The 18562-nt window shown below is 42.4% G+C and overlaps 1 protein-coding gene across 1 annotated transcript in view; it reads left to right on the top strand.

Moving 5' to 3' along the window:
* The window catches only part of stom (stomatin), a 58324-nt gene extending 41442 nt beyond the window's left edge, over window positions 1–16882 (top strand). The window contains exons 4-7 of the mRNA XM_078549984.1: window positions 1746–1828; window positions 1929–2132; window positions 5495–5629; window positions 13171–16882. Coding sequence (XP_078406110.1) covers window positions 1746–1828; window positions 1929–2132; window positions 5495–5629; window positions 13171–13365 — 617 coding nt within the window. The 3' untranslated portion in view covers window positions 13366–16882. The remainder of the gene's footprint in view (window positions 1–1745; window positions 1829–1928; window positions 2133–5494; window positions 5630–13170) is intronic.
* The last annotated feature ends 1680 nt before the right edge of the window (window positions 16883–18562 follow it).

Raw genomic sequence — 18562 nt, 5'->3', positions numbered from 1 at the left:
TATATTGGTCCAAGTGACTTGCTAATGTTGTCCTGAATTATCATTTCTCAAAGTTCAGCAATCCCTCCACTAAAATTGGCGATCTAACTGGTCTTAAGCAAGTACAGAGATAAGGAAAGGGATGCGGGTTCAGGCAGACCCTCGTCTCTTTAATGATACAGAAGCTAGTGGCTGCATAATGGGCTTAAAATCTGGCCTGCAGTACCCGTATAGAATAAGCACCTTTTTTTTAGACCTATCATCAGTTAGCCCTGCACTGAGGGGGAAGGCTGTGGGGAAATGCATAATAGTTGGCCTAGCCCCTCGCATTGGGACTGAGGATGAAAAATGTATGTAGGAAAAAACAGAAGCAATTAGATCATTTTCTGATCCCAGATGCTCGTTATGACACAAATAGGCTAAGCTCGTTGCACTTGATGAATGTACCCTAATTAGATTAGATCCTGTGTAGGTGGGTGGATTCCCTTTAGAAAAGTTCATGATGTAAACAGTATGACTCCGGATCCCATGACCTAAGCTGGGCGCTGGCAGGCAGCCTTCTTTGCTCAGTTATCGGCTGATGCCTGGATTTCCAAATTTTCTCACCTTTTCGGGTGAGAGTTGGGAATATATTCTCGTCAGGAACTGTACAGCAGTGCTGCAAAGCCCTCTGTCACACCCAGCTTACACAACACTGAAGGTCTTTAATTTTATTTTTAGCGGCTTTCATAATCAAGCTTTTTGCACAAACACTGACCAAAAGTGATTTTTCAGTCCCGAATGTGGAGAGTTTTAAGGGACTATTCTGACTTGGCTGTTTATTCCTGTAAAGCTAAAAGTACAATTACATTTCAAAATATGTAGGTTTCGAAATGCATTTATTTTGAGCAAGTCATTAATCATCTCCATTTCGCTCGTGGGCAGGGAGTTGTGGGTCATTATCACTCGCTGCATTTACAAATAAAAATCCTCCCCTCATTCCTCCTTGTATCGCTTGCCCATAACTTTAAGTCTACGTTCTCAGGTCCCGGTACGATCGGCTAATGGGTGTATAGCTTTTCTTTCTCTACCTTATCTAAACCTGATGTAATCCAGTGCACCTCTATCAAATCCCCCCTCAATCTCTTTTGCTCCAAGGAGAACAGTCAGTATTTGTGCTTTTGTAACTTCATAAGTTGTCAGTTAAGCTCCACAGTTGTAAAAGTCATTTCACTTGAGTGTTTCATCCGGGACAAAAAGTCTGACATCCCAAGATCTTTTCCAGTGGGGCAGCACTCGCTCTCGGAGTCGTCGTCTTCTGTCGACTTGTGCTGCGTTAATTAAACTCTGTAGAACTATTAAGTGACGACTATTTCAGGCTGTTCGTTTGTATTTGGTGCAGGGTGTTGGGGGAGGGGAAAATTCTTAGTGGTTTTAAAAATAGTTGAGTCCTGTTGGAGAAGGGAATGTTCCGAGCGTCCAGAAGAGTTGAGAACTAAAAATGCAAACGTTAAGTTGCGCACTTTTCTTGTAACATGTGGTTACCATAACCAGTGTGCATTGTATCTGAATAAAATATTTTTAACCTCAAAATGCCAACATCCATAAAACAATTTCAACACTTCTATGCTAATTACAGTGAAACTGGATATATAGTGCTAGTACAGTGTAATTTATGCTCTTGTGGCTGCGCCATGTAAATCATGTTTTGTATAATGTGCAACCGCTTGACACTGTTCCCGAAACTATTCTAATAGGTTTTCTCTTTCCTCTCCTTTTAACTGTAGGGCTGTTCTTCGTCTTGCCCTGTACTGACTCCTTTGTTAAAGTGGACATGAGGACTATTTCGTTTGACATTCCACCTCAGGAGGTAAGATGTTTAGCGCCATATCCGGCACGCTGTTGTGTCAGATTAGGCTCTCGGATTCTCCGTCTGCCCCGTTACCTTTTTTTGATTGGTTTTTCTCTAGATTCTCACCAAGGATTCTGTGACCGTCAGTGTTGACGGAGTCGTTTATTACCGCGTTCAGAATGCGATACTCGCTGTTGCAAACATCACGAATGCAGACTCGGCCACCCGCCTCTTGGCACAGACCACACTGAGAAACGTACTCGGAACAAAGAATCTGTCTCAGATTCTGTCAGACAGGGAGGAAATTGCACACAACATGCAGGTGAGTGACAGGTGACCTTCAATTTCATGCACTTACTTTGAATCGTTTTTGTTCCCAAAAAATTGAATACTTTTATTCAAAAGATTTTGTAAAAAGGCGCCTTACATAACAGCTCACTTTAACATTGCAGAAACTGCAAAGCATATCAGTTTCTTTCAATACAATTCGTGGCACTCTGAGGTGCCTCACTACAATATTCATTTGATGTCAAACTTGCAGCCCAAGGGGTTTTACAAGGTGTGCCACCTATTCCTTTGTGGCGGCTGCCCCCTGCTTTATTGTGTCCCTTGGCACAGATTCCTGGGCCTGGAAATACGCCAGTCTTCAATGCTTGGTCATCGACAGCTCTTCGCATTGGAAGACCAACAAGTTTTGTTCTTTGCATAGAATTTACGGCGCAGCCCAGGTACAAACCATTCGGCTTGCGCCAATATTTATGTTCCACTCAAGCTCCCTTCCCACCTTATTTAATCTAACCCTATCTGCATGCTCCCCTCTTGTATGTTTTTGTAGGTTTGGTTTAATTTGTGTGCTTTTTTTGGGGGTGGGGGGTGGGTAGTGGGGTAGAGAGGGAGAGGGTTTAGTCCTGTTCACATCGTCTTTTAAATACACAATAAAGCCTTCTGTTAATCATTTAGTCTTCGATTATTATGTGAATTCCAACTACTGAATAATACCAAAGTGCAGGTGCAGTTATGCAAAACAAGTAAATGTTTATCATGCGAGTGGTGGGTACACATCTGTGACTTTAAATAGCTGACTTCCTGGTTAGAAAATTGAATTTGGTCGGATTTGTATTTATTTCCAAGTTTTCAAGCCAGCTTTTTAAAGTGAAGCTTCACTATTTAATCTTACCACCCTACACTTCATTTCACAATCCCACCCCCCACCAAAAACATATTATCTTCATATAATTTACAGAATATATATCTTTTCACAGGACATCATGAGTTTAGAACACTAACTCATAGTAAGGACTGGAAGCCTAAAGCCACATGCATCTTAATGTGTGAACAGTTCCAATAGTACAGGACACTATGTAATGACTTGTGTATCTCAGCAGTATGGTGATTGTTAGAACCCTGAGAGGAATTGAAGTTTTAGGAAGCAAACCATTAAGTAGTGGACATGATAAATGGTAAAGAATGGGAGTATTCCATTCAGTGGATTGATCCGTGCTTCAAGCCCATTTGCCCACCTTTGCTGCAGATCACTTGAGACTTGTTCCCAAACAAAATCTATCAATCCAAATGCAGCAAGACCTGGACAATATCCAGGCTTGGGCTGACAAATGGCAAGTAACATTCACGCCACACAAATGCCAAGCAATGACCATCTCCAACAAGAGAGAATCTAACCGTCGCTCCTTGACATTCAATGGCATTAACATCGCTGAATTCCCCACTATCAACATCCTAGGGATTACCATTGACCAGAAACTGAACTGGCCCAGCCATATAAATACTGTGGCTACAAACAGCAGGTCAGAGGCTGGGAATTCTGTAGCAAGTAACTCTCCTCCTGACTCCCTGAAGCCTGTCCACCATCTACAAGGCACAAGTTAGGAGTGTGATGGAATACCCTCCACTTGCCTGGATGAGTGCAGCTCCCACAACACTCAGGAAGCTTGACACCATCCAGGACAATGCAGCCCACTTGATTGTCACCCCATCTACAAACATTCACTCCCTCCACCACCGACACACAGTAGCAGCAGTATGTACCATCTACAAGATGCGCTGCAGGAATTCACCAAAGCTCCTTAGACAGCACCTTTCAAACACACGACCACTAGAAGGACATCTGGAAGGACAAGGGCAGCAGATAGATGGGAACACCACCACCTGGAAGTTCCCCTTCAAGTCACTCACCATCCTGACTTGGAAATATATCGCCGTTCCTTCACTGTCACTGGGTCAAATTCCTGGAACTCCCTCCCTAACAGCACTGTGGGTGTACCTACACCACGTGGACTGCAGCGGTTCAAGAAGGCAGCTCACCACCACCTTCTCAAGGACAACTAGGGATGGGCAATAAATGCCAATCAAAGAAGCCCATATGCCATGAATGAATAAAAAAAAGCCTGTCTCAAACTCCATTTGACCCAATATCCACAGCCTTTCACAGGAGAGAATTCCAGAATTCTGCCATCCTCTGAGAAAATGTACTCAGGCTTAGGTTTAACTTTAAGATTAAGCTGCATTCTATTATCCCACAGCAGAATGCATAATTCCTTTATTATCAATCCCAATGAATTCCTTATCGCTTTATACGCTTCAATTTTATCACCCCCTCAACTTTCTAAATTCAAGGAAATACAAGCCAATTTTATGCAACCTTCTTCATGATTTAACCCTTTTATGGCCTAGTATGAGTAGTGATTCTGTGCTGTACCCTCTTCAAGACCAGTGTGTCTTTTCCTGAGGCTTGGTATCCAAAATCAAACGTAGTACTCCCAATGGGTCCTGTGAAACTGGAGCATCACTTCCTTGGTTTTTGAGTTCAACCCCTCGAGATAAAGGCCAGCGTTCAGTTACCCCTTTCTGGTTACTTTTTCTACCGGTGGGCTAGCTGTTAGTGATTTGAGTACATGGCCACCTAGATTCCTTTGTTCCTCCACAGTTTCCAGCTTCCTACCAGTTTACGAAAATAACCTGTTGTCTGTCTTTGATCCAAAGTGGATGGCCCACACTGACAGCTTTGCCCACTCACCTTTGCCTGTGTCGCTTGGTATTTTCTGTTCTCATCCTCGCAACTTACTGTGCCCCCTAACCTGATACAGAACCAATGTTGCAGGTTACAACTCTTCCCCCTTCCGTCATCCAAGCCAATAATATATGTGGTGAAAAGCTGATGTGTTGGTGCTGAACAAATAGGGCAGCACCTGGGGCTGTGTGAGTTCAACTTCTGCACAGCCAGCCATAGACATCAGTAAGATTGACTAATGCTCAAGGTCCTTTGAACTCTGTTTTGGTAGAGGATCTACGCCAGAAACATTAACCTTTTTCAGATGTGGGCGGCCTGCTTATTTCTACTATCCTCCATTTTACCCCTAACATAAAAGAATGTGTGTTACAGCCTGTGATTTGGGCGATTCCTTTTTTATATCCTCCACACCACAGCCTTAATGTGTAATTTATATTTCGAATGGAGTCGCATTATATCAAGTTTTACCTACGATTTCCTTCTTCTCTGTTGATGGGGCTGATCAGGTAGAAAATGGGGACTTTTATTTAATATTATAGTTATGTCCTGCTCTGAACCCTAAATGTGGAGATTGTGGAGTGGGGAGGAAGGCATTGGCGAAGCTTTGGCCCTTCCTTCTGTCCCAGTAAAGTCACTTTTTAACTGATTTTTCCAAGACGACGCTTGATGTTGCAACGGACGAATGGGGCATTAAGGTTGAACGTGTAGAGATCAAGGATGTGAAGCTGCCTGTTCAACTCCAGAGAGCGATGGCAGCTGAGGCTGAAGCATCGAGGGAGGCCAGAGCCAAGGTAAGCAAAATGAGAACAAACGCTTAAGCGGAATCAAAAGTGCTTCACCGCGGCAAAATGACGAGGGTTTTTTAAATTTTAGCTTTTTTTTAATAACGTGTACTCTGCATTTGGTCAGATAATGTGTTCACCTTTCCTAATCCAGCGTGGCTCTTAAACCACAGTCATGTATTATTTCTCCCATTTAAATAAATAAAATAAAAGCTCGGCAGCAAAAAGAGCAAAAATACCAATCAGCATGACTGAGTCAGAATTAACGGACATGTTCCACCTTCTCGGAATTGTGAAGTGCAATTAGTTACGCCAGGGGTTGTGGCAAGGTAGAAAACCTTCTCCTTCAGCTAAAAATGCTGCTGCATTACAAATGCTGTCTTTTAGATGTCTAGTTTTCTTCTTGCGATCAGCAAATCTATTTTGGCAGGTAAAGCCGCCTTAACAACAAGGTTACTTGATAAGACTATCATACATCTGTATTGACTTGGGCAACCTTGGACCTGTGTTGGCTGATCTGCTGTCCCAAAGCGTTAGAGTGGAATCAATCCTGATGTTTTGATCTGTTAAAATAATGCGAGTGTTTGGGTCCTTTCGCTCCCTCTGGAGTTCGGTGAGGTCTCTTTTGGTCTCTACTGTATTTGGGCTCTGTTCAGTGTGGATATGATTAAGGACTACTCAGGACTATTGATGTTTTGCACTAAAGGCTGCCTTGTCTTGTCAGAATTGGCTGCTCTGAAGCAGCTTAACATCAAAGTGGATCTTAACTGGGATGCAGTCTTAAAACTATAAGCATTTCTAATTCAAAAATATTTCCCCAATGGGGAAATTGTTCTGCTGTAAGATTATATATCCAGGGTGGAAAAAAAATGGTTAAATAATTTTTCTGCAAGCAACATTTAATTTATAGTACAGGAGGTGGCCATTTGGCCCATCATGTCTCTCTGGTCTGTAAAAGGCCTATAGCGTGTAATCCCACTTCCCAGTTCTTGGCCTTGTGTTACAGCATTTCTAGTGCATATCCAAGTGTTTTCTAAATGCAGTGTGGGCTACTGGCTCTACCACCCTTTTTAGACGGTGAGTTCCAGACCTCCACCACCATTTGAATGAAAAAATGGCTCCTCAACTCCCCTCTAATCCTTCTGTCAGTTACTTTAAAATCTCTGCCCCTTAGTTCTTGACCTGTCTGCTAACGGAAATTTGGTCCTTCCTGTCCAACCTGTTTAGGCCCCTCGTCATTTTATACGCCTCGGTTTAAATCTCCCCCTCAGCCTCCTCTGTTCCAAAGAAAACAACCCCAGCTTATCTGACCTTTGCTCATCGCTAAAATTCCCCACACCTGGCAATATTCTCATAAATGTCTTCTGTGTCCTCTAGTGTGATCAGATTCTTCCTGTAATACAGTGAACAGAACTGTACACAGTACAGTAGCTGTGGAGTAACTAATCTTTTATACATATCCAGCAGAACCCCCCAACCCATATTCTATGCCTTGACCAATAAAGGAAAGTATCTCGTATGCCACCTTAACCATCTTCAGGGATCTGTAGGAAAATAGGAGCAGGAGTAGGCCATTTGGCCCATCAAGCCTGCTCCGTTATTCAAACAATCATGGCTGATATCTACTTCCACGCCATTTTCCCCCACTGTCCCCATATTCCTTAATGTCATTAGTATCCAGAAATCTATTGATTTTTGCCTTGAACATGCTCAGTGATTAAACTTCCACCAATCGCTGAAGTTGACAATTCCAGATATTCACCACCCTTCAAGTAAAGAAATTGCTCCTTATCTCCGCCTTAAATGGCCTGCCCGTTATCCTGAGACTGTGTTCCCCATTCTAGACTCACCAGCAAGAGAAAATATCCTCTCTGCATCAACCCTGTCATGCCCAGTAAGAGTTTTGTAAGTTTCAATGAGATCACCTGTCATTCTTTGGACCTGTATTCTCTAGAGTTTCAATCTCCTCAATCTCTCCTCATCCCGTCATCCCAGGGATTAGTCTGGTGAACCTCCATTGCTCTCCCTCTTTGGCAAGTACATCCTTTGTCCGATAAGGAGACCAAAGCTGTACACAGTACTCCAAATGCGGTCTCACCAAGGCTCTATACAATTGCAGCAAGACATCTTTACTCCTGCGTTCAAATCCCATCGCAATGAAGGCCAACATACCATTTGCCTTCCTAAATGCTCGCTGCACCTGCATGCTAGGTTTTAGTGATTCACGACCAAGGTGCCTTTGGACACCAACGCTTCCCAACCTCTCATCATTTAAGCAATACTCTGCCGTTTTTTCTACCAAAGTGGATAACTTCATATTTATTCACATTATATTCCATTTGCCATGTCCTAGCCCATTCATTTAGCCTGTCCGAATCCCCTTGAAGCCTCCTTGCATCCTCCTCACAACTCACATTCCCACTTAGTTTTGTGTCATCAGCAAATTTGGAAATATTACGTTTGGTCCCCACATCCAAAACGTTTAAAAAGATTGTGAACAGCTGTGGCCTGGACACTGATCCTTGAGGTACCCCATTAGTAATGGCCTGCCATCCTGACAATGACCTGTTTATTCCTACTCACTGTTTTTTGTCTGTTAACCAATTCTCATCCATACCAGTATAGTACCCCCAATCCCATGCACTTTAATCTTGTTTACTAACCTCCTGTATGGAACCTTATCAGAAGCCTTCTGAAAATCCAAATACACCACAGCCACTGGTTCTCCTTTATCTATGCTACATCCTCAAAATTCCCAACAAGTTTGTTAAACATGATTCCCCTTATATAAATCCATGTTGACTCTGTCCAATCATATCATTATTTTCCAAGTGTCCAGTTATCACATTCTTTATAATAGATTCTAACATTTTCCCTACTACTGAGGTCAAACTAACAGGTCTGCAGTTCTCCATTTTCTCCCTCCCTCCCTTCTTAAATAGTGGGGTTACATTTGCTACTTTCCAGTCTGCAGGAACCTTTCCAGAATCTATAGAACCACCAATGCATCCACTATCTCTACAACCATCACCTTCAACACTCTAAAATGTAACTCATCTGGTACAGGGGATTTATCAACCTTTTAATCCAATTAATTTTTTGAGCACTACCTATTTATTAATACTAATTTCTTTCAGTTCCTCGTTTTCACAAGTCCCTTCGTTCCCTAGTACCTGAGAGATTTTCTGTATCTTCCTCTGTGAAGAGAGACGCAAAGTAATTTAGTTTCTCCGCCATTTCCCTATTCTCCATTATACATTCTCCCGTCTCCATCTGCAATGGACCCACATTTGCCCTTGTTAATCTTTTCCTTTTCACATATGTAAAGAAACTTTGTTTCTCGCTAACATGCATTCATGTTCTCTTTCCCCTTTTATCGGTTTCTTAGTCATCCTTTGCTGGATTCTAAATTTCTCTCAGTCCTCGGGCTTACCACTTTTTCTGGAAATCTTTTATAAGCCATTTCCTTTGATCTAATGCAATCTTTAACTTTTTGTTAGCCGCGGTTGATTTTACCTTTCCTGTAGGGTTTTTGCCTCTTAGAGGAATGTATATTTGTTGTAGACCACGTAATATTTCTTCAAACACTACCCATTGCCTGTCCACCATCAAATGTGTTTTCCCAATCTGCCATTGCCAACTTTCCCCTCATACCTTCATAGTTTCCTTTGTTGAGATTTAAGACCCTAGATTCAGAATGAACTTTATCACTTTCAAACTTAATGTAAAATTCCATCATGTTATGGTCACTATTTCCTAAAGGCACCTTAACAGCAAGGTTATTAATTAGCCCTTTCTCATTTACTAAATCTAAAATAGCCTGATCCCTAGTTGATTCTTCAATCCACTGCTCCAGAAAAACATCTTGTACACATTCCAGGAACTCATCCTCCACAGCATTAGTGCTAATTAGGTTTACCCAGTCTATATGTAAATTGAAGTTACCCATTATTACTGTACTACCCATGTTACATGCAGCTCTCATTTCCTGATTTATACAGTGCCCAACATTATTACTACACTTTGGTGGCTCATCAACAACTCCCACCAATGTTTGCTGCCACTGGTTGTTTCTTAGCTCCACTTAAATTGATTCTACACCTTGATCCTTCAATCTAAGGCCCTTTCTCACTTATGTACTGATCTCGTCCCTCATTAACAGTGCTACCCCACCTCCTTTACCTTTTTGCCTATCCTTTCTAAATGACAAATATCCTTGAATATTCAGTTCCAAGCCTTGGTCACCATGTAACCATGTCTCTGTAATGGCAATTAAATCAGACCCATTTACCTCTTGGTGCCGTCAAATCATCTACCTTGTTGCCAATGCTGCGTGCATTCAAATAGAGTGCCCTTAACTATGCACAATAAAGTCCCTCTGTTTCTCTCCACTTCTCTTGATCCTATAATCTATTGTGTATCCCTTACCTTGTTTGTCCTCCCCACATGCACTACTTCACATTTCCCCGATTGAATTCCGTTTGCCGCGTTGCTACTCCCACCTGACTATTGCTATTTTCCTGCAGTCTGCAACTTTCTTCTCCTCGTTATCAACCACGCAGCTAATTTTTGTATCCTCTGCAGATTTCTTAAATCATGCCTCCTGGAACTGATATTGCACTTAATCAATTGGGTTTTGTTATAAAATCAATAAATTGAAGTAGGTTATTAAAGCTGAATCTGAAACCGGGAGGCATGTGCCTTTACATATGGTACTTGCAGTAAGTGAAGATGTGTCTGCTTGTTCCAGCATCTTACAGGATATAAAGAGATACCCACAAATGCTAACTTGCCCTTAGAAAGTGTGTTTAATGAATAAAACATGGGAAATGCTTGATGAGAAAAGACTAAAATCCATCTAATTTTCCCTTTGCGCTGTTAGCCATATGATAAATGAGTTGTTGACCATTCACAGCAATCAATCTCTATCAATTAGTCTACAGCAGACCCAGACATGAAGTGAGGAAAAACTCCACTGTGGAGCTTAGAGAACCATAGGTCCAATGTCACCTGCCCCTCCCAAGCATGCTAAACTTACTCATAAACAGAACCTCAAAATTATTTTTGATTCCCAAAGTGTTTTATGTTAAACATCGGCTACTGAGTGGTGGGAGAAGGATTAGAGGAGGTGGCCAAAGGCACAATTGGCAAAGTGATTTTGCGCTCCCTGATGTTACAACCTGAGATGGCCCAGTGCATTGGAACAGATGATGCAAAGCAGGAACTTTCTAGAAGTATGGTTGGTATTAACAGCACAGAACTGGGGCATTTGCCCAACAGGTTCATGTCAGTGTTAATGCTCTACACACAAACTTCCCATCCTTCCTCCCACACATGTTTATCTAGCTTCCACTTAAATGCATTGTTTGGAGGTTTGTGGGATTTCTCCGATGTCTCGACATCTTCTCCTCTGCGTGCTCCCAACAAAGTCTTTCACTGTTTCCGGTGCCCTCCGGAATGAAGCGGCCAAAGCCAGGGACTTCCATGAGTCAGCGGGGATGTTTGCCCTCTTCAGCAACACTTTGGAGACATTGCCAAAGCATTTCCACTGTCCTAGGAGTTTCCTGTGCGTCTGAGTTCTGAGTTGAGCAGCTGCTTTGAGAGTTGGATGTCAGGCATAGAAACAACATTGCCCTGTCCAGCAGAGCTGGTTTGAAGTGATGAGCACCTTGATGCTGGGCAAGTTGGCTTGGGAGAGGGCGTTGCTGTTGGACCCGCCTTTCTTGCCTCTGGATTTGGAGGATCTTGGGAAGGCGCCACTGGTGACACTTCTCCAGTGCTTTGAGGTGCCTGCTGTAGGTTGTCCAAGTCTCTGAAGCATATAGTAGCGCAGGGCTCACTACTGCCTGTTGAATCATGACTTTAGTCTCATTTGAGACCCTGGTCTTCAACACTCTTTTCCTCAGTCTGCTGTGGAAACAACACCTGCGCCTACCCTATAAAACTACCAATAATCTCCGGCCCTTGGCCGTCTTTTTAGAAAAAAGGAGCCCCAGCCTGTTCACTCCCTCCCGATAGGTATAACCTCTCGGTTCTTGTATCATTCTCGTAGACCTTATTTGCACATTTTTAGTGCCTCCACATCCTTTTTAAATGATACGAAGACCAGAACTATTCACAGTACCCTGACAGTCTAACCAAGGTTCTGTACAAGTTTAACACAACTTTTTTTGCTTTCCAGTCCTATCCCTTTAGAACCCCAGTGTTTTTTTTATGGCCTTATTCACCACCATCGTGATTTGTAGTGATTTTGTGTATCTGTAGTACCACAACCCTCTGTTCCCCTACCCCATTTAGACACTTATTTTCCAAGGAATATGCAGCCTCCTTACTCTTCCTTCCAAAATATACCAACTCACACTTATCTATATTGAGGTTCATTTGCCAATTATAGGTCCATTTTGGAAGTTGTGTTTTGCGGCACTCTGTATTAACTACACCACCAACCCATCCCCCACCAAATGTGGTGGTGTGTGCCTAATTTTGAAATTGTATGCCCACGTCCAAATAGTTTATGTAAATAGTGATTAACAGTGATCTCAGCAGCGACCCCTGTGGAAGACACCTCCTACCTTTTTACCAGTCAGAGTAACTATCTTTTAACCGCTACCCTCTGTTTTCTAATTTGTAGCCTGTTTGCTAGCCATTCTGCCCCTTGTCCCTGTCTCCACACGTTCTGATCTTTAGTCATGAGTCATCTAGGTGGCGCCTTATTGAAGATCTTGTGAAAATCCACGTATATGGTGTCAACTGCATTATCCTTATTTGCCCTTTTTAACCAAAAGAATGACAGAAATATCCCAGTGCCCGCGTTAGGGAATAAGCACTCGTCTCGATGTGAATGGGTTGTGGTTCCAATTTGGGTATATCATTTAGACTGACACTTTAGTGGGGCCGCATTGTCAAAGCTGCCAGATGTGAACCAAAACTCAGCTGCCTGTCTATTCAGGGGAATGTAAAAGATCTCCTGCCATTACTTAAAGGGCAGGGGTTTTCCTGACACCCTGGCTGGCATTCCTCCCTTAACCAGCACCAACCCAGGCGGGTTATCTGCTTATTTACTGTTTTATGAATATTGCCATGAGCAAAGTGCCTGTTCTGTTGGCCTTGACACCTCGAAAGTAAGTAATTGAGTGTGTAGCACTTTGAGATACGTCAAGATGCCAAATAATCAGCCCCACCCTTTCTGCCTCTCCAGACTTGATTATGACCTTCTCTTGACTCTTGAGTTCCTTCCGAAAAAGGATCTGTTTTAAAATCACCCAAGCGCTCAGTGGAAAAGTACAGCAGTTCAGGCAGCATCTGGGGAATTATAGACAAGTGTAGGCATAGGGGTGGGGTGAGGCTTTTCTCAGAGCTGTCTTTAAAAATCTCGCCGTGTAATTATTTCCCACTCCTTTTCGCTACCCCAGCTAAACGTGTCAAGTTGAATCTTCTCTGACATAATCTAGGGAGGTTTTCTATTCACCCAGTCATGAATGAATTTGCCCTTCTCATATTCTTGCTGCTGAACTCTATTCCAGACCCACTGACCCTGTTTGTTCTCGCAGGTGATTGCTGCCGAAGGGGAAATGAATGCATCCAGAGCCTTGAAGGAAGCTGCTATAGTGATCTCCGAATCTCCAGCAGCACTGCAGCTTCGCTATCTGCAGACTCTCACCACCATAGCTGCAGAAAAGAACTCCACCATTGTATTCCCTCTGCCAATGGACCTGGTGCAAAATATTATGGGGGCAAAAAAGTGATGTAACCGAACACAAACCTTGACCACAGTTTCTATGTATGTTTTCCAATGACAGACAATTTGGTTAGGATTACTTTTATTTTTTTTTCCATGTTGTAATAACAGTAAGCAGGGGTACTGATTTACAGTGATGGATTAACTGCTAGACCTTTTAAGGGGCTGCATCTACTAATATTTCACTGTATGTAACTGCTTCCACTTTTGAACAATTTGATTGTATTTGCTCAAGCAATGAGCCACAGTGGAATGTATGCAGTGATGGGCAAATTCACAGCATGCAGATATCCACTAGACCTGAATGAAATGTGGCTTTCATCATTGCACTTTTCACATTTCTGTAGTTGTAGTGTCAGCCTGAATGTTTTATAGCCAAACAGAACTTTGCTTGCTAAGCCATTCATTGGTGAAGCCAATCATACTTTCTGCACATTTGCTTGGTTTCATTTAGCACAGCGACGTACAGATGCCTTTGTTCCACCTTCATCGCACAAAACCTAAAACCTACCCAGTTTAAATAAAGCCAATCCTATATAACTCTGCAGTTAAGAACCCTTGAGAGAAGTGCTGCTTTGGCTGATGATTTAATTGTGATGCCATTGAATTTTTTGGACTTGTTTCACACACCACCTGTGCCCCATTAATTTGAAACGATAATCTGTACAATATATGTAATTAGAAGACTTGTATCACAACATATTTATAAATAAGTTTTAATTTCTGTATATTCTATAGAAACTACATGTTTTGAACTTGAGGTGTTAAAATCTCGTGCCCACTTTTGTGCCTGTACCAATATATCAAAGGTCCGGTTTAGAAACTAATTCAATTTAAACTATTGTGAGCACCAAGAATTCGAAGTGATCTACTGCACAGATTTGCAACCTTGCAATCTAGAGAGCATGCATGCATGCCTTTGATAAGCATTTCCAGTTACTTTTTCCATAAATGAATTGTAGAGGGAAGCAGATTAAAATCTCCTGCCCGTGATGTCAACGTGTAATAGAGCATTGCCCGTTAAATTTCTTTGACAAAACTCAGTACTGAGTGGTTACTGCCCGGGGACTTGGGCCAGTACTGAGTGTTTGTTTGTGTGCCTCTTCATCGACTCTTCAGGCTGGGTGATCAGTACTGCAGCCTGGTGATGCCTGATGAAATGCCCTTTATGTCTGAAAACTCAGATTTAATTTCACCCCCCCCCCCCCCCCCCTGCATGAAGACCTAAAAAGTCTCTTACCGAATCGAATTTCTCTCTCTCGCTTTAAACTAAGTCTAGATAATCAAGAAAATACTCTTAACAACTTTGCCAAAATCCTCTGTTCACGTGACTGGCAGATGTTTTGATTGGTCTTATTCCTGATTCCTTTCCTGCAAGGAAAGTAATCCTTTAAGTGCACCCAGCCATCTACACTAGGTATAACATCGGAATTGAACTTGATGAATAAGTTGAGTATGCTTAGACCATTGCCCGTTAGATCTATTTGCTATTGGATTGCCTGTGATAAGCAAGTAAACATCACAGACTTTCACAATTCCTGCTCTGTTCTTTTGCGCTGAAGTCTGTTTTTTTTTTTGTTGCTGAATCATTGCACTGTGACCCTATTGTTGGTCTAACTTCGTGGTGTAATTTGAAATAAATGTCACTCCGAGTGGTGCATTACCTCACCATTTTGCCTGTGAGTTTTGTAGGGGAATGCTGTTGGTCTTAAGGCAGTGCAAACAAAGCCCAAATGTAACACTAGAATCTACCAATGGGGCTGTGCGTATAACAGCATGATGCCCGTCCTGGGTTGATGGGAGTGGCTGGATTCTGGGGCAAACTGTACTAATGTAAACTAGACCCCAATAGGGGGCCTTGCTATCATTCCATGGTTCCAAATGTGGTGTGTGCACCCAGGTAAATGTCTCCGACTCAGCAAACAGCAGAACAATGACCAACCACCCAAACCCAAATTTGGGATTGGGGTGTGGAGAGGGGATGTGCGTTGTTGATGATATGATAGAGCAGCTCAGGTGGTTAGTCATGTTTGAGAGATGCAACACTTGGGACAGTGACCTGACTGGGGAAGGGAGAAAGAATTGCTTCTTTAAGGAATTCAGAGTTTCATTTGAGAATTGATATCTTTTTGAACAGTTTGTTGATTATGGTGTGTAATGATGTTGTGGGAACTTTGTGGTTATTAAAATAAACTGTTTGCTGTTAGTAAACTGAGCTTCACTCTGAAACTGTACCATAACTCATTATTACTTCATATTAAAAAAACACTTTTACGGTCATATTAACGTGTCTGCCACTAGAGTGGTTGCAATACTATCACTGTCCTAAGTACCAACAGTGGGGAAAAATTCTTTGTCTGCACTCGGACACAAGTGATAATGGTGGGAAAGTGAGTCCATCGACTCACTGTGTAACGGTGGTGTTTCACTGCGCACATTTCACCAGAAAAATTGTCAATTTGCATCAAATCGATCTGAATCAGTGCCCTCCAGGTCCATCCTAACCATCCCGCGTGCACAAGTTGCTTAATGGTCTAAAATATATCAGATCTGCATTTGATTATTTTATGCTGATGAAGCTCATTCAACGGTGACGTGATCACATGCATGCCGATGGGCAGTAAACATATTTCTAAAGGTGGAGGAAGAAAGTGTTAGGTGTGGGTGAAGCATTGGTGTGTGTAGTGCACTGTCACTTCTGGCTATGAGTGCAGTCCAGGTCAATATGATCAAAGTACTCTCTGCTGGTTGCATGTAAAGTAAGTTTGGACCATTTAGCATGAAAGTGGCGACCTCACTCTGTTCCACTGTCCACAGTGACCACCATGGTGGACTGTGTCACTCTGGTATAGTAGCAGAGCCCAGGAGCTTGGCTCTGTATCTACTCATTCTGTATGTCTGGGCGCATGTTATTGGCAGAGAGAATTGGCTTGTCCTTCACCATGGGAGAGAGTACAAAATAAAACTTGGCCAGACAGAACTCCTGTAAATGCTTTATGTAGTTGCCCTATCACTGTATGTGATATGTTTACTGCTGAGTCAGAACCAGCCCAGCACTGCACCAGGTGAGTTTCTCTGCACGTTCTCTGAAGTGACTATTCTCCGCACCTTTTTGTTTTGATGTGTCTTTTAAATCCAAGACTGTAGCCAATCTGGATTAGAATCAGCACAGCCCGAATGTGAATGGGGCATGACTACAAGCTCAGTATTCGAGAAACCGAGAGCCAGGTCTGCTTAGATGTGTACTAGGTTGACGCATTATTGACCAAGGCAGCGTTTTTGGAGGCCTTATAGCTCAACGCTATATGCTGTATAGTTTTCCCGTTCCTGAAGTTCATGAATGTAACATTTTAGAATGTACACTGTAATAGCAAAGCTAATTGCTTTTCTGCTGGAAATGAATCTGCTTTTATTTTATCATTTCTATGTTTTTTGAAAGCATGTTCAATAATTGCTGCAGTGTACTTTTATAATTATGCTTGCAATGCAGCTTGCAATGCATTTAATAAATGTTATTAAACCAAGTCTGGTTTTCATATATGTAACTTCATTCCTCACTTTCTGCAGGTTTTTTAATGTGCACTGTGCGTGCTCTTTCACTCAATGAGAAACACAGAAACCCACACCCCCTCAAAGGCTTGCTGCACTCAGTTGCGGTCTCCATACACTGTAATCCTTTTCAATGAGCTACTCTCTTCTGCACTGTTGTACTCAAAAAGATAATCATTCGTGACTGCAGTATGGACAACCTTGCATTTATTTAGCAGCTTTTTTTGGTGTGGGGCATCATAAAGTACATTGCCCAATCATACTTTTGAAAGGCAGTCACTGTTGTAGGGAAATGTAGTGCTCAGCAAAATTCTGCAAACAACAGTGACATAGATGACCAGGTATAATATGTGTGAGGTTTTGGATGGTGTTGTAGGTTGGCCAAGTTGTACTATTAATGATAGGGTTGATCAGCAGACACTTCTCGGGTGGAAACATTTAAGTTTATTTACAATATATTCAGCAGCAACTACACGTGTGCTTTCAACTCCAACTCTAACTGTACACTGACTGCAGTATGCTGCTACTCCTATTGGTTACCAGAGATCATGTAGTCTTGCCTACCCAGTATTATTCTTAAAGGTACATTGCACACTAAATAAAACCATAATTACTACGTTCCTCCCACTTTAACTCAGCTATACATATATTTATAAGTACATATTTTTCAAGACAATACAATATTTACACTGGGTAAGGAATTTGCAAGTTCAATTTTTCAGGTGGTTTCCTGGTACATGTGGAACGTTGCAGCTCCACAACTTCAGATTCTTTGTCAGGAACCTCCTTTTCCAAAGTTGCCTGAACATCAGGTGCTTCGGTGGGCACTTACAGTTCTGTATCCTCAACTCTTACAGGAACATAAGACATGTCTGTCCTGTATCCTGAGTATCCTCAACAGGAAACACAGACCCGGTCATGATCACTGGTGGAACCAAATCTTAGTAATTTGTCTCTCTCTCTCTTCTTTAAATGGTCCACATGTTTACAGATGATCTGGCCTTCCACCTCCACGTGGTAAGATAAAGGTCCAGTCACTGCACTTATTTCACCCGGTAACCACTTTGGTCCTTCCCCAAAGTTCTTCACGTATACTGACTCTCCCATGGTAAATTTCCTCTCGCGACTATGCCAGTCGTGCCTGGTTTTCTGACTTCCCTGACTCCTTTCCACCTTCTCCTCTAATTTCGGCATTATTAAACTCCATCTCATCCTGAGACGGCGTTTCAACAATAACTCCGCAGGTGTGACACCTGGTGTTGTATGAGGGATGGTCCTATAATGAAAAAGAAAGCGTGCTAGCTTGGTTGCTAAGGAATCGCCAGTTAGCTTTTTCATGCCCATCTTGAACGTTTGAACTGCCCTTTCGGCCAGTCCATTTGAAGAAGGATGGTACGGTGCACTTTTTACATGAGTGATACCATTGAGGGTGATAAACCGTTGAAACTCAGCACTTGTAAATTATTGGAAATGACTATGTCTGGTAGTCCGTGAATGGCAAAACTCTGACGTAGTTTCTCAATTGTAGTGGCCGACGGTGACTTCACCTCATATACGTCCAACCATTTTGAATGGGCATCGACAATGAGTAAAAACATTGTTCCCAGGAAAGGTCTAACGTAGTTAATGTGTAACCGCACCCAGGATCTACTTGG

Source organism: Cetorhinus maximus, chromosome 10, assembly GCF_964194155.1.
Source record: "Cetorhinus maximus chromosome 10, sCetMax3.hap1.1, whole genome shotgun sequence".
In the NCBI taxonomy this organism is placed as follows: Eukaryota; Metazoa; Chordata; class Chondrichthyes; order Lamniformes; family Cetorhinidae; genus Cetorhinus; species Cetorhinus maximus.
Note: the sequence above shows the minus strand (reverse complement) of the source record. Positions and strands in the feature narration are given on the sequence as shown.